General features: G+C 42.8%; 1 protein-coding gene and 1 pseudogene across 1 annotated transcript; one reads left to right on the top strand and one right to left on the bottom strand.

Moving 5' to 3' along the window:
- LINC03122 (long intergenic non-protein coding RNA 3122) lies at nucleotides 1-26,548 on the bottom strand. Its single transcript, XM_076007904.1, is given in 6 exon segments — nucleotides 1-3,139; nucleotides 3,141-3,204; nucleotides 19,546-19,644; nucleotides 19,647-19,713; nucleotides 19,716-19,817; nucleotides 26,438-26,548. Coding segments are annotated over 6 exon segments (543 nt in total). The 3' UTR covers nucleotides 1-3,039.
- Nucleotides 7,440-7,989, top strand: LOC109731293 (AN1-type zinc finger protein 2A pseudogene; annotated as a pseudogene).
- Nucleotides 26,549-27,577: the final 1,029 nt, after the last annotated feature.

The following is a 27,577-nucleotide window of genomic DNA, read 5'->3' as shown; positions in this document are numbered from 1 at the left end:
GTGGGAGAGGGCATGGAGCAGAGATGGGACAGCAGGAAGCAAGAGTCAGATCTGAGATAACAGGGTCTTCTTTTGCCTGGCAGTCCCCTCTTTCCACCAAGCAGCAGGGATGATATTATTGGGGTCCAAAGGTGCACAATTTTATCTCTGTATAAAATCCTACAGATAAATTCTATGCTCAGTTGGGGCTAGATGATCTGTAATCCCATCTCCATGCGTTTGAAGCTCTGAGCACAGGCAAAAAACTCAAATCACTCAGCCCACAGTGCCCCAACAGTCTCCTTCATTGTGTTTTGGTTCCTGACTGAGAGACAGCCCTTCCCCACAGCCCCGCTGTGCCGCCAGACGCCGGCCTCCCTGGCTCACTCACAGTCCCTTGTCCGCGGGCTGCCAGGGGACCTGGCCTATGGGAGGCCCTGGCGGGAACAAGAAGGCAGGAGGAAAGAGGCCGGGCTGTGTCTCCCCTGCCTCGCTGGTGTCTGACCATGGCTGAGACGCTTCACTACTGCAGCTCCCGTGGGGGCCAAGGGGTGGAGGTCCTGCACAGCCCCTGTCCCCCGGGGTTGGTGACTCTGCTTCCTCCTTTTGTCCCTTTGGCCCTGGGAGTGATCATGGCCCCACTCTGTGGCTGCTGTCAGGTGCCCCTTGCTTGCTCCCTGCTGCTTTCCCCAGCACCACAAGCCACGCCTCAACTCACTTCCTCACGGGCCATCTGGGTGACATGGGTCCCGGCCAGGCCCAGGCTGGTGCCCAACATTCAGGGCACCATTTTCCCCCGGAGGCCCAGAGGCAGAGCTGCACCCTGTCCATTCATTATTATTATAAAAGTCACTCTGCTTGAAAATGCCCAATAGTTCATTTTTCATGTTTATAAACACTAAAATTAGAGGTAATAGATGAGCGTGAAAAACAAAACAAGTATCACATATATTCTCAGCACACACTGTTTTTACCATGTGCATTTTTTCTTATCACAAAAAGATCACAATGCATCCACTATTGTTTACTAGCTTAAATATATCATGAAAAATTTTCTTCATTAATAGATATACTCTGACATCAACGAATTTATTTACTAGTATCTCTAAGTCATAATTCTTAATGGTAGTGTTCTATCTAGGTCTGTACCATAGTTCAATCAGTCCTCTGTTAACAGACATTCAGGTAGGTTCCAATTTTTCTTTGTTATAAATACTGCTTCAATAAACATCCTTGTACAATATAAAATACTTGAAAATACAACACAATCAACTCAGTCTTCCTAAAGCAAAAGCCGCACAGGTGCAGTGGCAGCATGGCCACCCCCACCTCAAAAGATAATGGCTTCTGCCTTTCCTGCCTCCCACTGATGCTGTGAGGGTCAACTGAGAACATGTATACGGAAGTTCTTTACAAACTGTGACGTGTACGGGGCGGCTATTCTAGTGTGATCTTATTCTTCCACAACAACCCCGCAAGGCAAGCACAGTGGATGTATCCTCAAGGCACATTGTACTGACAATTTTGCCAGACTTCAAGAATGGAAGTCTTACTTTTAGGCTTTTATATATTTATTTCTCTTTAGCACAACAAAGAATTGTGTGTAAGAAAAGCCACCTTCCTGTACGAGAGTAAACGACCAGCTGGCAGTGCACTCTCTCTGTCCTGGTGCCTGCTAACTCATCGTGTCCCCTCGAGAGGACTGAGAGGACCCCTGCAATCAAGTGAAGGAATTCGAGTCATCCAAAAGGTCCTCGTGGCTCTGAAGTCCCTCCTGTAGTATTGGTTACCCCAACTCCTACAGCTGATTAGTCATAATGACTCCTTTCTGTTCCTTTCCTAATAGTCTCTTCTGAAAAGCACTTTAGATAACTCGGCTTGATTAAAAAAAAAATTGAGCAGTAGTTTAGACTTTTTTAAATGGGAACTTTTATGTCAAGTATAGAAGCTACACTGACATCTCACATGAAAACTACCCCATCACTCAGAAAGAGGCTCTCCATTTTGGATGGATTCTTGATTTACTTTCTGTGAATCTAAGTTCATGGATTTTTCTCTGCTCTTGCTAAGGCAATACTATTAAAATGTCAGAACACAGTTTCCTGGAGCAACAGTCTTACATAGTTTTCAATTCTTAATGAGAGGCATCAGACAAGTTTTTAAAATCTGACTTGAGTCATGCTTAATGCTATTTCTTAACTAGTATGAAAAGAAAAGGGTGCTGTGTGTTAAAGTGGCTCTATTCTACCAAGGTGAATGGTGTTCTGGGGCATGATATTCTACCTGCTCGCTTGTTTTCTATTTGGCTTTTCCACAAAAACTCAATAAAGGGGATATAAGCCTACTTTATAGTGTCAAAAAAAGTTTTTACTTTAAATCCCCATGAATTAAGAAAAGGCATAAAGCCTCCTCTCCTCTCCGACTCGTTTCCCAACTACTTGATATTTTTCTCTCTTCTGGGAAGGAGAGCAAGGTGGGGCAGGGCATGGCGTCTATGTGCCAAATGCAACTTTCCTTAATAGCACGGGAGGACCAGGGCTTGTTTTCCGAGAGTCAAGGAAACACCTGCTACCTAGTGAGACGAGTCTGATCCAGGGGTATTGACAAGGAGAGGTGTGCAGGTCTTGCACAAAGATACTGAAATTGCTTTTGTTTCCTTCCTTCCTAATTTTGTCTCTGTAGATGTCTTGCTGTTTCCATGGGTTTATTCATTTCCATCACACCACCACCACCCATCATTTTACAGTGGTGTATTCAACCAAAGAAAATGAGTAAGAAAAACAACTATGATAGTAAAAAAAACAATAAAACCAGATCCAAAATTGCCATATGTGAGGCCCATGGGAGTCCCTGATTAATTTTCATTTTCATTGTTTAGTTCTGAGTGTGGCCTGTTTCGGTAAATGTAAGAATAAGTATGTCATAGACTTGATTTCCTTGTAGCTTTAAAAAAAAAAAATGAACCATCTCGAGTCTCTTTCTTACCATGATGGATTCCTGGAAGGCAAGAACTGTAACTCTATGAGCAAGTGGTCCCAATACCACAGTGGCAGAACTTTGTCACATAGCAATTCCCAAAATGGGAATTTTGGTAGATTTTAGAAAGCAGCCAGCTAACCTTAAAAGCATCATGTTTGGAGGCAAAATTGTGCATTCTTGTTTGTCTCTCTTATCCTTTCTTGGATTCATATTCTCCTACACATTTTGGGTGCTTGAAACACTGACCTGAAAAAAATAATCAATTAGCAAATAGTTATGGGGATAGGACACTCAAGGAGTCTAGTTGAAAAAAAAATTACCTGCATGATAATTGTACAACAAGTACTTGTAGAAATGCAAAAGTGGGCCTGGCATGGTGGCTCAGATCTGTAATCCTAGCACTTTGGGAGGCTGAGGTGGGAGGATCACTTGAAGCCAGGAGTTTGAGACCAGCCTGAGCAGCATAGTAAGACCCCATCTCTATAAAAATAGAAAAATTAGCCAAGCACCTGTAGTCCCAGCTAATTGTGAAGGTGGTTTGAGCCCAAGAGTTCAAGGGTGCAGTGAGCTATGATCACACTACTGCACTCCAGCCTGGGTGATGGAGCAAGACCTCGTCTCAAAAAAAAAAAAAAAGAAAAATCATTTCAGAAGTGGAGAAATCACTATATTTTGGGAAAAAATCAGGAAAGGCCAACTATAGGAGCAGAACTGTGAGCTGAGCCTTAGATAGGTAGGAAGGCTGGATGTGACTCAGAAGGTGGACAGTAGGAGGGAAGATGTGGCTTTTGAGGGGTACAAGTTGACAGAGGTAAGGAGGTAAGTTTGAACACGTATGTTCAGGAGACGGCAAGTCTGACTACAAAGGTGTTTTCATGGAGAGGCAGTGGCACCTAAGAGGGACATGTCATTAGTATAAGCTAGTTCATTGAAAGAAAGCCTAGGGGATTTGGACTTCATCCTGCAGGCAACAGAAAGTCACTGGACATTTTTGGGCAAGAGAGAAGCAAGGAGAGAAATGTCTTTAAATACGACTGTGACAAAAATGGTGTCAGGAGGCTCCTGTGCAGTCCAGCTGTGAGGCCATGAGGCCTGGGAGAGAGTGGGAGGGGACCTGACCCCTTCCAAGGAGGCTGGACAGAAGTCTGGAGGATGTTCAGGGTCCCCTCATCCCTTCAGGAAACACCTCTCAGATAAAGCTTTTTCACTTTCTCTGAAAATCTTCCAATTCTATACCCCTACTTGGCCCTTGACAGTCTGATAAACTATGCTGTGCTAAGATGTTAAGGGTAGGTTATGACTTAAAGTAGGTGCAAGATAACAGAAAATTGCAGAGTGATGAGACAAATTAAGCAGAGGGCACCCCGTGAGAGATAACGCCTCACCGAGTGCCTTCAAAACATGTCTAGCAACACACAGTGTTTAATAGTAAGAAACAAAAAAATTGGGGTGTGTGTAGGGATGGAGAATTATATAAGATTCTATTTACTCAGCATTTTTCTTCAAGTTGTGGCATTTGGGTTGTGGCTGATTGCTATGACACCAAGAGAAAGCAAGTTAGTTTGGATTGTCTCATTTTTCTGCTTTCCAAATTACATAGATTGCTCAAGGTCTTTGCCCTCCCCACATCTGGACTTCAGGAATGAGTCATCTAAGGAGGCACCCCCAAACAGAAGTTTCTGCTCTCTGCAGTTGCTCTAATGGGTACTCTCTACATGGAGTGCCTGTTAGACAAATTGGCAAAGAAAACAGAAGTTTCTAAAGCAATCATGCAAATTTTTACAGGCTTAGGGTCTCAAAGAAATTGAGCCCAGCCAAAAGGACCACCGGCATCTGCCAGGGAGAAGAACCTTGCCTCTAAGAACGTTCTCTCCAGCCTTCCATGTTTCCTTCCATGACAGGCATCCGTGGGGTGACAATTAGGTGTGGTGGGTGGGCCTTTCTGTGGGCTGGCAGCCTATTTTAACTTCCAACTGTGGGAGTGAGCTTTAACTCTGTGCTAAAATTAGGGGAATCCAGCAACTCCTGTGGTTATTTCAATCAGTTCCCACTTATTGAGTAGCAGCGGCACAGTTAAGTAATAACACGGTAACCTTGCCAAGGCATAAATGAAACGCGGAGTGTTGCCCAGTTGGATCTGAAATCGCTTTAGTGATCTAAGTGGAGAGCCAAACCGACAAAAGGGCTGCTGGCCCCTCTGGGGGTGGAGGGGCTGGGGACACGGAATAGAATCCCTGGAGCGGCTCCTCTGATGCCGGGGGGAGGTGTGAGGACGCAGGCACGGATTGCCTGGCAATCTAAATTTCGCTGAAGAAATGCCAAGAGCCGCAGTGGTCTGGAAGGCTTGGTTCGATCTCCCCCCTCAGAGAGGGCACAGGGCTCTGCCAGCGGATGCTGCCATCAGAGCCAGGGCACCCGACGAGATCTTGGCCCCTGGTGCTTGAGTTCGCGCCGTGGTAATGGATATAATAATGATCTAGATGAGCAGCATCCATGCCACACTGTGGAGAACGTTGTTCTGGCTGGCTCTACCTCGAGAGGGCGATTTTCTCTAGCTGAGACAGACGGAGGCCTAGATGCCAGCTCCCAGGTCAGACAGGCAGCCGAGGTCGAGAGAAGATGAAGAGGAGGAGGAGGTCAGACGCAGAAGACTTGAAGAAAGGCTCCGTGCGGGATGCTTGGAGCAAGGCCCACATATGCCCACTGGGTTAGGGTTAGAGTTGTGGGGAGAGACCTGTGGTGGCAGAGGTCATTGGTAACCACAGATTGATGACTCAAGGTTTTGGATCACGTAATTCACCTTCCCCACTCTTCCAGCTGTGTTGGCTGTTACCCTCTGAATGGGTAAGCTGACCCAAGTTCAAGTCCAGCCCACACTCCAGGGACAGAGTTCACACAAGGGCAGGAATGCCAGGAGGCAGGGTCATGGGTGGCCATCTCAGAAGGCCTCCTACCACATTCGCCATGCTCATTTAGCTTATCCAAGAAGGCTGGAGAGACAGAATGCACAGCAGAAAAGAAAGAAAAAGGAAATCCACCTATTGCACTGCATGTCTGACAGTGGCTGCCAAACCTGGCTGCACTCAGAATTGATTACCTAGGAGCTTTGAAAATAGAATGATACCTGGACTCCACCTTAGATATTCTAATTTAATTGGTCTCAGGTGGGTCCCGGGCATCAGTATTTCTAAATCTCCCTGTGTAATTCCAGTGAGCAGCGAGCTTGGCAAACACGGACTTAGTCTTTCTAGCAAAGGTTAGGTAACGAAGGAGACTGCAGCTTTGACTGAACGAAAGCCTGGGCGTAAACTCTGAGGGTTTTCCAGGTGGAAAGGCGTGTTAAAGGTCGCCGGGTGGACGCCTCTCCCGGCCTAGCTGAGCGCTGACTCACCTCCATAACATCCGCGACAAGGACAGGTGCCTCGACCCCCGAGCCCCCTCCCGCCCCCACACACACACGCGAGGCCAGGCCGCTCACGGAGGGACCCGAGGGCCGCTCAAAGGTTACCTTATGTTGAACTGATTTCAATGATCTCTTCTATTCTTGTTCCTACCCTTTGAGTCTTAGTAGAAAGGCACAAAGAAAATTCCACATAAAGATGTTTAAAAAAAAAAATCTAAGCACCAGCTGTGTTCCTGGATTGAAGGTTTGGCTCTGTTATACCTTCAAACAGGAGGACGCCTGCTGAAGCCAGAGGGACAGGTCTCAGCAGCCGGGAAGCTCATCTCCGTTCTCCACCCCCAGAAACCTGCCTGCCTACACTTTCCCCTCCTAACGGTCCTTCCCATGCTACTTTGACTTTTTTGTTCCAACAGTCACCTCTATCTTAAAATCGGGGCCTTACAAAAAAAGTAGCTTTCGTGTCATTAATTAATGTTTTCATTCAACAAATATTTATTAGAGGCCTGTTCTGTCCCAGGCAGTGCAGTGGCAGGTTCCAGAGAATGTACTGGTGGAGCAAAGACAGCCACCGCTCCCTCCTCACGGGAGCCTTAACTAAATAATCACACAAACACATGTCGAGTCACAGCTGTGCCCTGCGGCGTGCAGGACACGCAGCTGGTGATTTGAGGGCACGTCATGGGGCCTGACTTTGCCTGGTGTCAGCAAAGCCTTCCCCTGAAGAGCTGGGGCTTGGGCTGAGAAGGAAGGGCTGGGGCAGGGTGAGCCACAGGGGCTGGGGGAGGCCGGAGCGAGGTCCGGGCAAAGGCCCTGGGCTGGGAGGGAACTCGCGTGTAGGAGAGGTTGCGAGAAGAGCTGTTTGGCTGAGGCCCACTGCAAGGGAGAGTGGCCTGAGGAAGGGGTAGCGGCCATGGTAAAGCACATTACAACCCCAAGAACAATAGGAAAGCCACAGAAATGGTTACCAGGCAGAGGGAAGTGTAGAGATGTTAGAAATAGCCTTCAGGCCCCGCCATGCTGTGGGTGGGGTCAGGCCTCGGACACTACTCAGGTCCCTGCGTCGTCACTCTTGCTGACCATGGAGAGGGGCACCCGCTGTCCCTTCTCTGCCACCTTCCGCTGGCCCTTCCCACTGCCCTGGGTCCCCAACAAGAGCCAGGTGATACATAACTGTGACATCTGGGTTTTGTACACTGCACTCAGAACGAAGTTTCCTGGTTTGGGGAAGCATTGTTCAGAAAAAACTTGCAAGCAGCTAGATTTTCTTCCTTTAAAATGTGATGCATGTAAACAAGATTTCTGTAAAGATCATTTAACACGTGCTTCACACAGATGTCCTTTGCATTTGAGGAGGGTGTGCAGGTCCTGGTGTGCCCACTTTGTAATAGCCCCACCCCTGTAAAAAAAAGAAAAGGAGTGATATCAGATGCAGTGGTTGGCTATCACACTGATAGAGACTATAAATATCATCCTGGGAAGAATAAAAAGATTTTTTACATACTGGTGCTCAAAAGAGGGGTGAAAGGAAAAAGAAAAAGGAGATGCTGCAGGTGGCCTGTGACCAGTGCTGTGACAATTTCTGTACCCAGCATAGACATCCTCTGGACCACAGCTGCAGGCATGGGTGAGAAGGGACTCTCAGCTGTGACTGAGCTGGCTTAGAACACATGGTAACTTAAGTCGAACCAGCACAACCTCCAGGGTGGGGAACGGAACATCCTGGAGCGTGGCTCCATACTGAGTTGTGGATCTTAAATCTTTGCTGTTAGAGTTGGGGTGAATGTAATAAAATTAAATTCTAAATTTAAAAAAAAAGAAGAAGAAAGAAATTTCCTTCAAATAAGGTACCTCCCCACCAGCAATTCATGCCCTTACTCTGCATTTGGGTTTTAGAACATGGAAAGCTCCTCTTAAAAACTGGAACATTCTTTTTAAATATCCAAAGGCTTCTAATATTTATTCATTCATTTATTCATTCTACAACTATTCTTGGGCACCCACTATGGACACCACTGCCTCTCGGGCAGGGCTCCAGTGGAACGTACACGCAGGTTAGAGAGACAGACGCAGGACAACAGCCACGTCGCCAGGGGCCCCTAGAGCTCTGCACACCCCCAGCGCCCCCCACGCCCAGCCATCCTCAAACAGACACGGGTATGTGCGACACTGTGACTCACAGGGGGAGACGATGGTGAACAAAGTCTCTGCTCTCACCAGGCTCACGGCCTAGAAAAGAGAGCCAGGTAACACGTAACAGGTAAACATATGCACAAACCAGGTAGCTATAAACGCTATGAAGCTAAAACAGGAAAGAGGGGTGCAGAAAGATGAAGGGCTCGAAATATTCAAGGAAGGGTTCTGATTAAGTGGCCTTGGCACAGCGAGGAGGCTAGGAAGCCACGCGGAGGAACAGCATTCCAGGGGATGGAAGAGCAAGTGAGCAGCGAGGAAGACTGTCCTTTGGGAGCAGAGGGTTATGACGTCAGAGACGTGGGCAGGAACCAGGCCACGACCACGTAGCGCCCTGCCGGTCACGGTGAGGAGCTTGGGTTCCGCGCTGTCACGGGAAGCCTGCATCTGTAATAAAGCCGGGCACAAGGTGGCTAAGTGCTGAGAGAAAATAAATCCGCTTAAGGGGCTGCAGAGAGGCTGGAAGGCTCTTTAAAACAAACAGGCAGAGACGCTCTCTCAGAGGAAGTGACTTCAGGCCTGAGTCCTGAACTCTCTGAAGCAGTAACCACGCAGATTTCTGGGCAAGGCCAGTTCCAGGCAAGAAAATAGCACTAGAGTGGGAAGAGGCATGGCATGTCCTGGAAAGGGCAGTACGCTCGGAGTGGCCAGAGCCTGCAGGGAGGAAGGCGTGGGAGGAAGCCAGCCCCAGAAGCTGGCAGGGCCAGGCCCAGGCCCCGGGAGGGAGGCCATGGTGCAGTGCTCGGCTTCTGTTCTAAATGCACTGGGAGGACTTGGGAGGAGCGTGCATGGAGAAATGGCACGGTTTCTGTTCTGGTGGGACTGCCACTGCCCCGACTGCTGTGTGGAGAACAGACAGTAGTGGGGAAGAAGTGGAAGCAGAGAGACCAGACAGGAGGCTGGTGGAGTCGCTGGGCCAAAGACAGCGATGGCTTGGAGGGAGGTGGCAACAGTGATGAGGCTGGGGACCTGTTTTGAGAGCAGAACTGGCAGCACTCACTGGTGAATTGGGTAGAAGGGTGGGAGAAACAGAGAAACCAAGGCCGGCTTCTGTTTCAGGTACTGTAGCTTGCTTGTTTGCTGAGGGAACTGGCTGAAAACCCAGTGGGCTGTGATGGTTCTTCGAGACTAAGAAGAGTGTGGAGCAAAGCCACAGCCCCGGGCAGGGCCTGGGTGAGGCGCTGCAGCCTGGGGGTGGCGAGGCTGGGAGGGAAACAGGAGGGCGCTGTGCGGCGGTGGACCCTGAGCAGGGAGAGGAAGGGAAGGCCTGGCCCTAAGGAGCACGGGGCTGGGAGGACTCTGAGGGAAGGCGTCACAGGTGTGCTCCATAGATTATTATTTTTTAATCATGATACAGTAAAATTGACTTTGTGTCTCTCTGTGTGTGTATAGGTCTATGGATAGACCTCATATAGATACATAAAACCATTACCACAACCAGGATACAGAGCAAGTCCATTGCACAGAAATTCCCTCGGGGTTTTCCTTTGATCTATTCTCTATTACTATATTTTTACCTTTTGGGGACTGCCATAAAAATTGAATCATATAGGGTAAATCTTTTGAGACTAGATTCTTTCACTCAGAATGCCTTTTTTTTTTTTTTTTAAACAGGGTATTACTCTGTTGCCCAGACTGGAATGCAGGGTGTGATCATAGCTCACTGCAGCCTCGAACTCCTGGGCTCAAGCGATCCTTTCACTTCGGCCTCCTGAGTAACTGGAACCATGGGCACATACCCCAGCCAGCTAATTTTTCTATTTTTTGTAGAGACAGAGTCTTGCTAAGTTGCACAAGCTGGTCTGGAACTCCTGGCCTCAAGTAGTCCTCCCACTTCGGCCACCCAAAGTGCTGGGATTACAGGCATGGGCCACCATGCCTGGCCCAGAATTCTTACAAATGCTTCGGAGTTTCAACCAAGTTGTTGCTTTTCATTGTTAACTAAATATTCCAATGTATGGATGCACCACAGTTTGTTTATCCACTCACCCATTGAAGATACATTTGGGTTATTTCCAGGTTTGGGCAATTATGAAGAAAGCTGCTAAAAATGTTCATGTATAGGCTTTTATAAGAAATTAAGTTTCCATTTCTCTAGGGTAAACACCCAGGAGTGGGATTGCTGGGTCATATGGTAAGTGTATGTTTAGCCTTATAAGAAACTGCCAAACTGTTTTCCAAGGTGGTTGCTCCATTTTGCATTCCCACCTGCAGTGTATGACAGTTTCATTCGCTTGGCATCTTCTCTGGCACTTTGTCTTCTCAGCATTTTTCTTTGATTTCAGCCATTCTATTAGGTGCGTGTAGTATCCAATTGTGGTTGTAACTTGCATTTCCTTTGTGACCAATGCAAGCATCTATTTATGTGCTTAACTACTATGATTATGTCCTCATTGGTGATGTGTTCAAAACTTTTGCCCAATTTTTAATGGGTTATTTATTTTCTCCCTATTAAGTTTTGAAAGATCTTTATGTATTCTGGATACAAGTCCTTGGTCAGATAGGTAGTTTGAAAATATATTTTCCCAGTATGTGTATTGACTTTTCATCCTCCTAGTAGTGTCTTTCATAGAGCAAAATTTTTAATTTTGACAAATCCATTTGTCAAATTCTTTTAATGCATCTTGCCTTTGGTGCCATGTCTAAAAACTCTTTGTAACAACAGATTATAAGTATTTTTTCCTGGGTTTTCTTCTAAAAGTTTTATAGTTTTACATATCATATTTAAATCTAAGATCCATTTTGGGTTAATTTTTGTATAAGGTGTGAGGTTTAGGTCAGGGTTCATTTTTTTTGCATATAGATTTTCAATTGTTTTAATACCTTTGTTGACAAGATTATCTTTTCTCCATTGAACTGTTTCGTACTTTTATCAAAAATGAATTGACCATATGTTTTGGGGTCTATTTTTAGAGTCTGTTCTTTTCAATCTATGTGACTGTCCTATTCTCAATACCATACTGTCTTGATCACTAGCTTTATATTATGTCTTATTGTTGGGTAGTATGATTCCTCCAACCTCATTCTGTTTCAAAATATTATTCTAATTGCTTTGCTTTTCCACATAAGTTTTTTATGTCTTCACTTTTTATTTATTTTAATGTTTATAACAGATTTATTATCTTTATGTGATAAGAACACAACATGAGATCTGCCATCTTAAGTTTTTAAGTGCACAATACATTATTATTAACTGTAGGCACAATATTGTATAGTAGATCTCTAGAACTTATTTGTCTTGCTGAAACTTTATACTCATTGACAAGCAACCCCCTATTTACCCCTCCACTGAGCCCCTGGAAACCACCATTCTGCTCTCTGTATGAGATTGACTATTGTAGATACCACATATTTTAGATGCCTCATATAAACGGAATCATGCAGGATTTGGCCTTCTGTGACTGGTTTCTTTCACTTGGTTAATGTCCTCCAGGTTCATCCATGTTGTCACATATGACAGGATTTTCTTCTTCTTTAAGGCTGAATAATATTTCATTGTCTACAAATACCACATTTTCTTTATTTGTTCATCCGTTGACACTTAGGTTGATTCCATATCTTGGCTATTATGAATAATGCTGCAATAAACATAAGAGTATAGATATCTCTGTATGTGTTCTTTGGAGACATGTGGATTTAAGACCTTTGCCCATTTTTTTATTTGGGTTATTTTGTCTTGTTTTTTGTTTTTGTTTTTTGGGAGTTTTTAAAAATATTTAGTTGCAGAAGTTCTTTATATATTTTAGATATTAACCTCTTATCGGATATATGATTTACAAATATTTTCTCCCTTTTTGTTGATTGTTTCCCTTGCTGTGCAGAATGTTTTTAGTTGGATGTAGAACCACTTGTCTGTTTTTGTTTTCATCATGTATTTGACATCATATCCAAAAATCATTACCAAAACCAATGTCACGAAGTTTTTCCCCTATGTTTGTCTCTAGGAGTTTTACAGTTTCAGTTCTTATGTTTAGGATTTAATCCATCTTGAGTTGATTTTTATGTATGCTATAAGACAAGGATATAATTTCATCCTTTTGCATGTATATATCCAGTTTTTTCAATACATTAAAAGGACCATACACCATAGCCAAGTGGAATTTATCCCTGAGATGCAAGGATGGTTCAACATATGCAAATCAATTAATGTGATATACCACATTAACAGAATGCAGGATAAAAAATCACATGATCATTTCAATAGATGCAGAAAAAGTACTTGACAAAATTAAATAGCATTTCATCATTTAAAACCCCCAACAAACTAGAAATAGTTTAACTCAACATAACAAAGGCCATATATGAAAAGCACACAGCTAACCCCATACTCAATGGTGTAAACCTGAAACTAAAAGCTTTCCCTCTAAAATTAGGCAATGATGCCAGTCTCAACATAGTACTGAAAATACTAGCCAAAGCTTAAGCAAGAAAAAGAAATGAAAGGCATCCAAATCAGAAAGAAAGAAGTAAAATTATCTCTGTTTGCAGTCAACATGATCTTGTATGTAAAAAATCGTAAAGACTCCACACAAAAAAATTGTTAGAACTGATAAGTAAATTCTGTAGTTGCAGATACAAAATCAACATACAAAAATCAGTTGCATTTCTATACATTAATAATGAACTATCCAAAAAGGAAATTAAGAATAATTCCATATACAATAATATAAAAAAAGAATAAAATACTTAAGAATACTCTGAACCAAGGAGGTGAAAGACTTGTACACTGAAAACTATAAAGCACTGATGAAAAAAATTAATGATGCAAATAAATATGAAAACACCCCACATTCATAAACTGGAAGATCTAATATTGTTAAGATGTCCATACTTCCAAAGTGGCCTACAGATTCAGTGTGATCCTCATCAAAATCCCAAATGAAATTTTTTTGCAGAAATAGAAAAAACAGTTTTAAAATTCATATGAACCCAGAAAAGACCCAAAATAGCCAAATCGATCTCAAGAAAGAAGTACAAAGCTGGAGACATCACACTTCCTAATTTCAAAATATATTATAAAGCTATGGTAATTAATTAAAACAGTGTAGTACTGGCATAAAAACAGCCATATAGGTCAATGGAACAGAAGAGAGAGCCCAGAAATAGACCCATGAGTATACAGTCTACTGATCTTCAACAAGAGTGCCAAGAATACACAATGAAGAAAGGATAACCCCCATATAAATTTTAGAATTAGCAGGTTTATATCTACAAAAATTCCTGCTGGGATTTTGACTGGAATTGTGTTAAATCTGTAAGTCAATTTGAGATTGATTGACCTCTTTACAAACTTGAGTTTTTCAATTCATGAACAGGGTATGTCCATCCATTTAGTTAGATCTTTTTGATTGCTTTTATCACCATTTTATAGTTTTTAGTAAATAGATCCTGGGCATATTTTGTTATAGTCATAGCTAAGTGTCTCATTTTTTAAAGTTATTATAAATGAATTTTTAAATTATTTTCCAATTATATATTAAATTGTAATATTATGTGTAATAATTATTATTTAATTGTAATATTACCTTGTATCCTACAATCTTAATAAACTCTACTATTGCTTCTAGAAGGTTTTTTTGTAAATTCCTTTGAATTGTCTTCATAGACATGTATGTCATGTGTGAACAGACATTTTTATTTCTTCCTTTCCAATCTATTATACATGACTTATATCTTTTTTTTTTTTTTTGTCTTTTTGTGTTTGGTTGAACTCCCAGCACAATATTGAGTAGAAGTGGTGAGCATGGAGATTATTGTCCTGTTCCCTATCTTAAAAACAAACTATACAATCTTTTACCACTAAGTATGATGTTAGCTATAAGATTTTTTTATAGATGCTATTTATTAGTTTGAAGAATTCCCCTTCAATCTCTAATTTGCTAAGAGTTTTTGTTGTAAACAGACGTTGAATTTGTCACATGCTTTTTCTGCAGCAAATGAAATACCTGTGTGATTTAGGTTCTTCAAACTGTTTATATAGCTGATTACATTTGGTCATGGTATGATAATTCTCCTTATATATTGCTGGATTTGACTCACTAATTCGCTTTGTTGAATTTGTTGTTTCCATGTTAATGAGGGATATTTATAGCTTCATTGTGTTGTATTTGTTTGTATTATCTTTTTTTGTATGCATCTTTATAAGATGCAGATGCAAGTAAAGCAGTGTTAGAGGAAAATTTATAGCATTAAATACTTACTTAAAACATTTAATAATGCTATAAAAGAAGGAAAAATTCAAATCAACAATGGAGGCTTCCATCTTAAGAAACTAGAAAAAGAAGAGAAAAATAAACCCAAAGCAAGCAGAATTTTTTTTAAAAAAAAAGTTCATTAAGAACAAGAACAAAAATTAGTGAAACAAAACAGGATCTGTTTGATACCAAGTTAATGCTGGACTTATAAGATCAGTTGGGAATGTTCCATACTCTTCCATTTTCTGGGAGAAAGTGCATAGAGTTGATCTAATTTCTCTTTGAATGTTGGGGAGAATTAACCAGTGTAATCATCTGAATTCTGGAGATTTTTTTCAGTAGAATTTTTTAATTTTTAATTTTTATTATTATGAGTAGATGTGATGTTTTGATATAAGCATACAATGTGTATTTTTCTGCATAATTTTAGGTATAAATCGAATCTCTTAAATAATTATGGAACTATTTAGGTTATCTATTTCATCTTGAGAGTTTTGGTAGTTTGGACTTTTCAAGGAATCAGTACAGTTCTTCTCAGTTTGAATTTATGTGCATAGAGTTGCTTGTAGTATTCCCTGATGCTTTTTTTTTTATTGTCTGTGAGATCTATAGCAGTATTTTTTCTTTCATTCTTGGTATCAGTAATAGTGTTCTCTCTCTCCTCTCTCTCTCTCTCTCTCTCTCTCTCTCTCTCTCTCTCTCTCTCTCTCTCTCTCCCCTCTCTCTCCTCCCAACCCTCCCTTACTAGAGGCCCATTAGTTTTAATGATCTTTGCAAAGAACCAACTTTTGGGTTTTTTTTCCCCCTATTATTTTTCTGTTTTTGATTTCATTAACTCTGCTCTTCATGTCTTCCTTTTTTCCCATTGCTGCCATTAAGAGACTGCCTGGGGACTGGCGCATAAGGGAACAGAGACAATAAAAAAGAAATAATGGGTTTTTGTACTATTCCCGAGTGTTAGGAGTTTCCTTTCCCACCCCTTGAACAAGCTTCTCCTGGAGCTTTCTCTGCTCCCTGGTGCCCACTTCTGGCGTCCAGACCACACTGTGTTTAGTGGTACTCCAAACTCGGGTCTTTTTCACCAATTTGCTTGCTACTATTTACTTTCTGGAGGCCTCATACATTTGTGCAGGTTTATAGTTGCAGTCGATCATAGTAACCAGGTGGAGTTTCTTTCATCTGACCCAGAACTGAAACTTTCCCCCACATTCTTTGAGCCAATTCAGAGAAGGGTATGGGACCTCATATATAGGACCAGCTTGTTTCCCACCACCACTGCTGCCCCGTCTCCATGGGCTCATCTTCCACCTGCACTACCTCTACCACCAGAACATCTCCATGAGTCCCACAGGGGTCCTCTGCAGTAGGGTTAAGACAACTTTGAAGATTGGCACATCCGACACTAGACAGATCCCAGACAGCTAAGAAGTCTCCTCTCCACGCTGCCCCCTGCCCTATCTTCAGAGATCAATTTCTGCTACATGAGAATGAGTAGTTTGTTCCAAAGGGGATACTTGGAGAATTCAGTCTCGGGGCATTGTGTTCAATGTGGTCCTGAAGGCCTTTGGTTGGTACCATGAAATTCTCTTCCAGGCCAGACTGACAGTTCATGAGATGACAAGGTTTTTCCTAAAGGAAAAGCAAGCGTGCTCATGGCTCGTGCAGATTCCCGACAGTCTTTTCTGATGCTAGGTGAATTTGTTCCAAGTTTCCAGTGCTCTGCTAAGAATGCAGGGTCAACCAGAGCTGGGCATCCACATGATCCTCATAAAGGGGAGTGCCAATTCTCCCGGTACAGTTAGAGAGGAAAGACCCAGTTGCAACAATGCCCTTGCCGGCTTTATGGAGAGGGCAAATAGAGAGGAAGCCTGACACTAGATGTGAAACCCATCCTTTCCCTACATGCCTGCCTGAACCAAAGAAGCCTTGTATTACTATACAAGAGCCTGTCTTTTTAATATATTTTAAAATTAAAGTCAACATGGAAATGGGCGGGTGGCTCAAATTGAATGGGCATTGTGCACCAGGCTAGTTATCTCCCTGTTTGTTACACAATAAAAGAGGATCAGATAAACACAGGCATAACCTCTGCCTCCATTGATAATGTAAATCATCCCTTGTATCATTTGTCTTTCCTTCGGGCTGGATACAAAAGGCACAGAAATGAACAATTCATGCCTAAACATAGGAGAGCTTGAAAGCTAGTGTATGTCAGATGTTTATTCTAGGTCATCATTACGGGGTTGAGTGGATTTGCTTATAAACACAGCCTATTCTGTCAGTGGGGAGTGGGAGAGACAGTTTGTTTTGTTTTGTTTTGTTTTCTCCAGCGTGGAGACAGCTCTTTTAAAGACACATGGCAACTTTTCTGCCATGCACAGTAAGTTATATAGATAATTCTTTTCACAGGATATGAAATGTTGTTCCCTGAGCAGTGCAAAGTATAATGTGCTATAGAAACAATGCTTTTTTCTCTCCACTGTGTGCAAATGCCATTTTTCATTACCCTCTGAGTGGAAGCCTGCAAGAGATGGAGATGAGAGCAGGGCTCCCCTCCCGCCGATGGTCAGGACTTCCTGACGCTCAGCGGAGACCTCGGGGAGAGCCTGAGGAGGCCTCCCCCAGCCGCTGCCCCCACCGCCAAGTCTGAAGCACCAAGCCCGAGAAGGATGTCACGTCTTTTCACGTTATCCATTTCCACTGCCCTCGTTCTCTGCCCAGGGTTTTGTGGGTGGTGGTTGCTGTTTTTCCCACCCAGTCCAACCAAAGGCAGCTAAAGAAAAAGTGCCAAGACAAACAGAACGAGTGCCTTGGGGACCCGGTAATGGGTACAGCGCGTGAGTGTGGTAATCATTCTTTTGATTTGTGCTCAGATATGTTTTCTATTTGCTTTCGCACAGAATGCACATTTCCCCCTGGATTGCAAATAATCTGAACCAGGGTAAAACCATTACAAAGTGGCCTTCAAACATCACGTCTGTATTGGAACTGAATGACTGATCAGACATTTAAATATGGAGCCTGGGAATTCAGGTAAATTGCACTGATACGGTTTTTTTTTCAAAACGTGCTCAGAGTTATTTAAATAATCTTTGCTTTCTTAGGTCTCTCTCTCTCTCTCTCTCTCTCTCTCTCTCTCTCATTATTCACCTACTTTTTAAAAAAGAATTTTGCATTTTTCCCTCTTAGTTTTGTTCTTATTTCAATGATTTGGTTTTATTCAAAAAACCAAAAATAAATATTTTTGCATCATTCCTAACAAACAGAGCACAGAGGGATGATGAGATGGAATTCTTGGCATCCCTAGGGTACCCGAGTAATCTCTGCCCTTTTTCTAGGCCATAAGAGTTGAGATAATCTACATCTTCTCACCTTGTCCTCAGTGTCTCCTGACCAGCCTCTTTGAAGTGGATCACAGGAAAAGAGAAAATACACATAGAATGAGTGCCTCAGCGACTCCCCACTCAGATGGGAGGGGAAAGGCTGGGCTGGGAAAGAGAAGAACGTGCCCACTGTGCTCTGGGTGAGCCTCTTGTCAGGCGGGGGGAGGGGGGACAGCAGTTGGGCGAAGGAGCCCTATTGTGGGGTTGGCTCTAAGTCCCAGGTTAACGTCAAGTGCTGGTTTTTCTTTTAGTTACTCAAGGATCAAAGGGAAATTATTCAATAAAAAGGAACTTAAAGGGGACTTCTGTGCCCACATAAACTTTAATCAAAAACACTTGCTCAAATGCAGCTTCCTTGGCCTGTCTCTCCTGTCCTTATTCTTACACATTTGTGATTAAAATAAGGTTTTCTCCATCACAATTCAGCATTCCCTTTTCCTCTCAGCTGACCAGACTTTTACAAGAGTGGCAGGCCCGTTGGTTGCTAAGGAACTGAAGACTATGTCACAATTCAGCATTCCGATGAAGAAGAGTAAATACTTCTCAACAGATTGGGTATTAAGCAGAAATGAGCTGTGTGTGTGTGTGTGTGTGTGTGTGTGTGTGTGTGTGTGTGTGTGTGTGTGTGCATGTGTGGTGTTACAACTGACAGCCGGGGAGGAAGAGAAAGCACAAGTGCATTCCTGTTTGAAATGCTGATTATCAGCCACCTCTTCTAGAAAATCTACTCCTCATGCCCCTCAATTGCCTCTTACTTGTAAGAATACCCTCATGCGTTTGAACTTTTCACTCCACCTTGCTTTGCTCCCCTCTCTGCAGATCCGTGTTTCTTCACACTGCCGTGTCATGGATTTATCACACTATGACCTCAGTCACATCCTCCTTTAAAAGGAGTCAGGCACAAACTTCACAAAGTCTCTAACATTCTAGGTGTTCAGCAAGGAGGCTGGAACATGAAATTCCTCCCACTTGGAGCACACCCACGTCGATGTTTCTCTAAAATCTATTTATCTTAGTCACGACCTATGAACATGAATAGAATGTGGGGAATGTTCCTTGTATCAGAGAAAAGTTAGAGTTTATACAGTTGTAATTTCTAGGGAGGAGTGCAATAACTTCACTATTTTTTTTTAACAGAATTCTTTAAGAGGCAGAACATTTGAAATGTGTCCTTTCTTTTTCTTTTGCACGATTATAAAAGTCTCTGCGTCTCAGTTTGGTTCTCCTGCTATCAGGTGGCTGATTTTGTGATTGTGAGATTAAGCAAAATGGGAAGATCTGCCAGCAGATGATTTCACAAATGAATGGTACACATACAAGAATAGGTGAAGTACTCACCATGAATAAAAGAATGATTGGGTATAGGCAGAAAAGGAAACAGTGATCCTTGGAGAATTGAAGATAAGAGCTTAATTACTTACATAGAAAAATTCTGGAAGGTCTGATCTGAATTTGACTGAAGGGAAGTAAACTTCAGTGGTCAAATCCTTGGGTGTTAGGCCAACATTTTGCTCTTGTCTGTTTCTACCGCAGTGCAGGGCGATTCTGAGGAATACATGTTTACTCTGCCTAATTGAGGAGTTGAGGAGGTTGGACGTTCATGAGGTTTCTGAACACTGGAAAGAAGAATGGTGTGTGTGAAAGGGAAACCAAAGGGTACTTAGAAATGAAAATGAAAAAAAAAATGTCCTGATAACATGGGAAAGTTCATTTTAGTGGGCTGGTAGAAGTCCAAACAAAATAGGTTTTAGAAAGAGGTGAAGTGGTTAAAAGACATTCACTCATCTGAGCTAGAACAAAACTATAAATGTAGAGTTTGACCCTGACCTCCCATAAATAATACAGGCATGTGTTGACAAGCAAACGAACTCACAGTATGTCACTTGACTCTGCCCATTATTTATACCCCTTGGGAATCTCTTTCAGTGCTCCTCGGGGTTTTTCCTCAACCACCCCCAAAAGTTTGAAGTCTACGCACAATCTAAGAATAAAATGTAGAAAGTACCTCAATCTAAATGCCTAATTGAATCTAAATACCTAATTGAAAATGTGTAATTGAACAGACAAACCTTTGAATACTACCAATATAAATTTGGCTTAAAGCGATTAGGGCTCTTGTCTTAGCCTCAAGTAAAAAGCATTTGGGAATTCAGCATATATTCTTTCCATCCAGGGCTCTGCCAAGGTGTAGAGGGACAAAAAAAAAAAAAAAAGCAAGAATGGGCTCTGCCTTTGGGGAGTTAGGACAGGACAATACACCAAAGAGGCATGCAGGATTGCATAAGCAAAGCATTTTAAGAGTTGCTTTGGCCAAACATGCTACAGAAGAGATAAGTCATCAGAGAAGTCCTCTCAGAAAGGGAGATTCTTGTCCTGATCACCAAAGGAAATAGAGACAGAGAAGAAGGAAGAAGGTTTCCTTGGTACAAGGGAAGGCAAGGAGGCTGGGATACCCCTGAGATGACTAGGAATATTCTGGTTATCTGTTGGTGTCTAACAAACTACCTCAAAACTTAATGATTTAAAACAAATATTTTATTTTGCTCACAATTTTTGTGTCTCAGTAATTCAGGAAGGGCTCAGCTGGCTGATTCATCTCTGACCTACATGGCATCAGCTGGGACTGGGGTCCATTTCCAAGATGGCTTAGAAGTTTGGTGGAACTCATAAGTTTGGTGCTTGGAATCTGCGGTCTGTTTGTCTGTTTGTCTCTCTCTCTATATATATATATATATATATACATATATATACACACACACATATAGATTCTTATATTCTATATATATTTTCTATATATATATATAGATTCTTCCCTGCCATGTCTTGGACTTCTCACAGCATGGCAGCCTCAGGATACAGGGATTTCTTACAAGGCAGTTTATTTTTCCAAGACAGTATCCTGAGAGGCACAGGAAGAAGTTGCACGGTTTCCTATGACCTAACCTGGAAAGACTCAAACATCACGTCTACCACGTTCTAGTGTTCAAGCAGGTCATGAAGCCCAGCCTACAGTCAAGAGAATGGCAATTAGACTCCATCTCTCAATGGGAAAAACAGCAAACAATATGTTGCCAACTTTAATCAACCTCAGGGAACAATGAACACAGCAGAATAGCTAAGGAAACGGTCAGTGCCAGAGAGCAGGGGCGAGCATCAGAGGATGAGTGGGGGGGGCTTTGAAGGTGAAGTTGACAGACTTGGACCCATAAAGAGCAGTATGTCTTTCTCCGGGCAAAGTCTCTCTTGTGGAACTGCACTCAGATGACAGAGACCACCATGATCTCCTGGAGTCTCCAGGCATTGGACTAGGAAAATGAAGGAGACTGAAATTCACCATCTGAATTTCTCTAACAGGAGATGCTGGTCTAGGCACATTTGGTGCTGAAGAATAGAAACTCATCCAAGCCAGCTTAAGAAAAACAAGGACCTGTTCCAAAGCACCGCAGACGAGCATAAGAGCATCCGAGGACAAGGGTAGGGGAGCTGGGTCACAGGAAGTCTGACAAGTCTGACACTGCAAACCCCAGAGCCAGGGTTACTTTCGGTTCCTGGCAGGGACTGAGGCCTCTCATCTCTTTGCCAGCTTTGATCTCTTGCTGGTCTCCACAGATAAGCTTTCCCACTGACTCATCAGAGCACACGTGATCGAAAATGGCTGCCCCAGGCCCACGTGGCCTTTGATTCCAAGCACCCAATGTTGTCTGATTACAGATTGGGTGTCTCTTAACTTGAATTCGTGAGAGGAAGCATCTAGTTCGATTAGCCCAGTCTATGCACTGGTTCCCCTTGAGCGAAATGCCCACTTTTGGTACATTCAGCAATGGCTTCCAAGCAGGCTTGGATGTTTAAAGACAGGTAACACGAAAGCATCGTCACCCAGCTCCCCTCCCACCATCAGTGAGAGCATATAGCTGGGGAGCAGTTCAAGACAGAAGGTGTAGGATGGCTAAACGACAAGAAGAATGACCAGGTGGAAAACATGCCAGCCTGGGGTTGGGGACTGGGGTGAGGACGGAACAGGCTGGTCCCTGAGCCACTCTCCACATTCCAAATTCCTTCCCTGATGGAGTCAGACCCATTCCCTGCTGGACTTGTCCTGGCAGCCTGGATGTTCAGAGCAGTAAAGCAATGGACATAATGGCCTGTGTCAAAGAAAATCCTTTCTTGTCTGGCTCTCACAGAGAATGTTAACACTCACAGTAGCATTTGGAGGTCTTGGCCCTCTCTTTCTACGTCATTCTCCAGCATGCATGTCTACACCCAAGTCATAAGGGAAAGATTGATGACATAAGTGGAAATGCTTTAATAATTTCAACGAAAATTGTTCATTTAAAAAAAAATGAGTAAGAAAACAAACCCCTGTTGGAGAGAAGTATTAATTGCACTTCATACCATCATAGAAAAATGTGAATCAGTATTTTCCTTTTTCCTAATTAGCAGACATGAATCAGGATAAGTTTTAAATTGATGAGAGTTCTTTCAATGCCAGAAAAAGATATTGACCTTCTTGTGGTAAAGGTAAGTATGAAGTACATTAAAATCACCATTTTTGCAGTAATCAAGTTTGCGTCTACAGTAACTTTGGACTATGACACTCCTTCAGAAATGCTGTCTGCTCAAAATTCTCCAAACAGCAGCACTGAATGGAATTCTGCTGGGGTAGAAGAATCGTGGCCAGGCAGTCAAAATCAATTTGTTCCTGTGATTGACATCAGGGCCTGTGTGTCAGCCAAGCTCTCTCACGCCATCTGTGCTCTGATTATGATCAATAGGTATTTGTGATATGCCCGGGAAATGTGCTGTTTGATTACTTGTACATGGGAGAGGAAACGAAAGAAAGCCTCAACCTGGAGCCTCCTTATGTGGATGTAGAAGCTGGTTGACGAATCATTAGAATATAGAGTTTGCACTGATAAACTTTTGAACTTTCATTGAACTTGTAGATTAAGAATAGGCAGTTTTTCCAGGAGGAAAATTCACCAGACAACCAACAATTTTTCTTTCACATATTTAAGCGAGATGTTCGATCTGGTAAGGAAATAATAGTAATTTATGTCTTTGATAATTGAGAAGGATTATAGTTCTATACACAGAAAAAGCAACCATCACCCGGGCCCTGTGAGTCACAAAGCCATTAAAGAGAAGCTTCCAGCTTAAAAGCAGATGAAACCTCCAGATTTGGAGGGTGGTGTTCTCCAAGAGCGAGTTAAGACAGGGGAGAGAAATCCCCATGTACTTGAAAAATTAGGGCCCCCTCTCGGCCTTCCTTCCAAACAACCATAATGACACTTTTCAGATTCAGCCCAATAACCCATACTAAAAGAAAATCACACGTGCACAGAACCATTTCTCTTCGTGCACACGGATCCTTTGCATACACTGCCATGTCCACACATTACAAACCGACCTTCAGTGGGAGCAATGAAGCTGCTTTCTTCAATCTACAGAGACCCATCATTCTCAGAACACCCTTGCCCTGTAATCTGTAGGAACAGCCTGGAGCAGATTAAAGGTTAAGAAGGAAGATTGTTGACCAGCTGGAAACCTGTGTTTGGTACATTCAACTAACTTCAAGAAATTATTTTACTGATGAAATAGCATCAACTGAGATCAGGTTCCTGAGAGATGGGAATTATTAATTTTGCTGCCGTGACACTGAACAGCTTGTATTAAAAATACACACTGGCTTGTGGCTCTTTGGCCTGATTGGTACAATGCAGCAGAGATTTCAACTAAATGCTGACCACTCTGCAGTTCAGTTGCCCTTATTCATGATAAATCCTATCCCTTTCCTACCAAGATCTCTTCATTACAATGCTTTTGCTTCCCTAGAATTCAATGTGCATCAATCCTACCATTATTTTTAAGCATGTACCTGGCTAGATCCTCAAAATGAGAGAACACAATCTTTTTTCAATTGGAATGGAGACTTGTGCAAGTTTTCTCAAGTAATGCGGATTAGAACATGTTATAAGAAAGAACCTATGACCTGGTAGAGGAAAGTCATCATAAACTTGGACAGGTCTAGGAATCCCTTATTGTCTCCATTTCTCTCTTCCTCTCATGGCAGCTCTACCTCAGCTTCATGTTTGTGCTTACCAATTTGGCTTACTCATAGTTTCTGTTTCCTCATAACTGTAGTTTGCACATGACCTCTCATGACCTTGACTCTATCTCCCAGTGTTGAGTTTTAGCAATCACTGCTAACTGCCTTATTTGAATTCTAAAATGGAAGGAGAGAATTTTATTGTCCCCACTCACATTGCACATGGTCACATTCTTGGTTACAGGCCAGCCACTAGATGAACTGCTCTAGTGTTGACTACCCCACCATGGACCCATCCCTATGGCCAAATGGACCAAGTCAAGGGGTAGAATTACAGCTGCCCCTCCATCAGGAACAGTTTGATTCATAGAGGGCTTGGAGGCATCCTGAAGATGAGTCTGCCTGGTGCTGGGATAATGGGGTAAGTTACTGTGGAAGAGATGACATTTGAGATGAACATAAAAACGATCCCACGTATGGGCAGGCAAAGATGGAGCAAAAGTAGAAGTAACAGCACAGGCAAAAGCCAGAAATAGGAAGTATAGGGGGTATATCTGTGAGTATTTTGGTCTGGCTAGAGCAATACCTCCCAAATTTTCTGTGCATGTGGATCACTTGGGGATCTTGCTAAAATGCAGAGTCCTATTCAATGGATGTGAGGCAGGGCTGAGACTCTGCATCTCTGACAAATTCCCAGGAGAGGCTGATGTGCTGGTGGTACACTCTTTGGGCAGCAGGGCTGGAACAAAGAGCATGTCAAGGCTGTGAATACCAGGCTAAGAAAGTGGTACTTACTCCACCTCGGTGAGTAATAAGGAGCCTTGAAGGATTTGGGAGAAGGATGATATAATCAGAGTAGTGGTAAAGGACAATTGGTTTGGCAATGCTTTGTGGGATAAATCAGAAGAGAATTGGAGGATCAGCTATTTAGCAATTGTAAAGGCCAGGAAAGAGGTAATAGGACTAAATCAGAGAGCAATTGCAGTGGAGGGGAAAAGAAGGGCTATATGAGATGAGATATGTGGCCAATTGAGCATGCCCTTCCTACTGTCCTCCCCAGTCTTGTCTTAGTTGACAAGAGAAGCAGCTTCCCCAAGCATCATCTGGTGTCATCTTTGTATGTCCTTTCTAGGGTGTCTACTTTTCATTTCAAATCACATCTAAAGATACATCCTCTCTTTTACCTCTAACCCTTAATTTCATTCGCTCTGCCTAACTGCATTTTCTATTGTGTGCAACTTGCTGCATGATTTAACTATATTATAACCGTGTAACTATGTTATTTAGCCATTACTTCATTGTGTACCAGTAACCAAATTCAGTAACTATATTCGTTCTGCTGAGGAGTTTTGTGGGAAGCATGTCTGAAGGGCACTAGGCAATGAAGTAAAGTCTATTACTGCCTTATCACCACCAGGAAAATGATCTGTTTGTTTGCAGTTCACTGAAGTACATAGCTAAAGAAATTGAAAGAGAGCTTGGGGAGCGTCTGAGTGAAGTCCAGATATGGAGATGGATGGATACTCTAAATACTATGCTGTGGTTTGAGATCCAAAAAAATGGCTATGACAATATGCAGCAGAGAGGTTTCCAAATCACCTTACGGACAGGGAAAGACAGACCCTATATTGGAATTCAGAGCCTCTGTTATTACCTGGCTTATACAGTTCCTACTATACATTTAAAGCCAAATAAAAGATAAGCTTGGTGTTAAATACAAACCCCAACTGAAATTTTCTTAAGGCTAAAGGCATCGTAATATGCTGAGATTGTGGATATAAATGGAGAAATCTGTGCTTACCTATAGGATTATTCATGCCATTTTGGGCTTGAACTCTACATGTTAAACTTTGGTTTTATAAGGCCCCTGTGCATTAAATAATTTAAATCCAATGAAAGAAAAGAAAAGAAAGAAAGAAGGAAGGAAGGAAGGAAGGAAGGAAGGAAGGAAGGAAGGAAGGAAGGAAGGAAGAAAGAAAGAAAGAAAGAAAGAAAGAAAGAAAGAAAGAAAGAAAGAAAGAAAGAAAGAAAGAAAGAAAGAAGAAAGAAAGAAAGAAAGAGAGAGACTATCCATCCCTGGGGATTAGAGCTATTTTGATTGCACAAGAACATAATCGGAGTCAGAAACACAATGGAGGAAATATTCCCAAAGGAAATCAAGATTAAGATACACACTTTGGCCTCTTCCTACAAGCACCAACCTCCCAGGCCCACAGGTCATTTTGCTTGACAACGTCACATCGATTCACATTTCACAGTGTACTCTTAACTTCAGAATCTTAATGTGCTGGTTGGAATTAACTATATCTTTGGAGAAGAGTCTGATCTTGACCATGTTCTTCTTTGGAGAGACTTCCTGGTTGGTTGGAGGCATTGGCAAGATGCCTTGTTATTCTGGTAAATGGAAACCCAGGAAGAAATAAATTATACACACACACACACACACACACACACACACACACACACACACACACATACAAATACATTATACATATGTGTGTGTATAAAACTGAAAGTGTGGCATGTCCTTGCAGGACACTGGGAAACCATGCTTTGAAGAGAACATGGATTTAGGAAGAGGGTTCCATGTTCGATAAGAAATGAGGGAGTGAGACTTCCTGTATTCAGTGAAGGCAATAATAATGGGTCCAATCCCTGTCCCCAATATAAGACATAAAGTGTAGTTCAGGCCACTAGGAAGCTGTAGGGAAGACAGAGAAAAGGCTTCAGGAGAGTGGTGTGAACCTGTGTGAGTCAGTGGGCAGGGAAAGGAACTGAGATACTGCCAAGCCCACGTCCCATCCTTGGCTTCACTCCATGTTGGGGCACAGGATTCTAGTCATATTTCTGAGTGTCCTGATGGGACAAGGTGTTCAGACCTCCTGTAGGAGGCTGAGCCCCACCTGGTACTTCCATGCCAAGATTGCATCCTCTCCTCCTCTGCAATGTCACCCTCCCGGCCAATTATCATCAATCCAACATCACCCACAAACACCCTCTGCCCTCACAAGGGACAGGAAGGCTGAGATTCAGGGGCCCAAGTATAGATGCAAATTAGAGTATTTTTAATGTCTTGAAAATGATAGTGAAAACCCCTTGAGGACAAAAGTTATATTTAATCTGCAAATATGTCTTGAGAAGAATCTCTGGAAAAAATGACTCTAAAATAATAATAATAATGATAAAGACACATGCGTTTTAGTGGAGTAGAAATTAGGGGCGGCATTATGAAGAGCCGTGGGGGTCTAGGAGTAACCTTCACACAATAGATGGTGCTGAGCTGGTGGAGAGAAGATTTGGAGACAACATTCCCAACATGCCAGCGGAAGAGTCCATGTGGAAGAGGGTCGGCAGAGAAGGTCCCTCAGCAGGGGGACAGGACAGCACCAGAATGGCCGAGCTG

This window comes from Microcebus murinus, chromosome 11 (genome assembly GCF_040939455.1).
Source record: "Microcebus murinus isolate Inina chromosome 11, M.murinus_Inina_mat1.0, whole genome shotgun sequence".
In the NCBI taxonomy this organism is placed as follows: Eukaryota; Metazoa; Chordata; class Mammalia; order Primates; family Cheirogaleidae; genus Microcebus; species Microcebus murinus.
The sequence above is the reverse complement of the archived record's forward strand: the minus strand, read 5'-3'. Positions and strand labels throughout refer to the sequence as shown.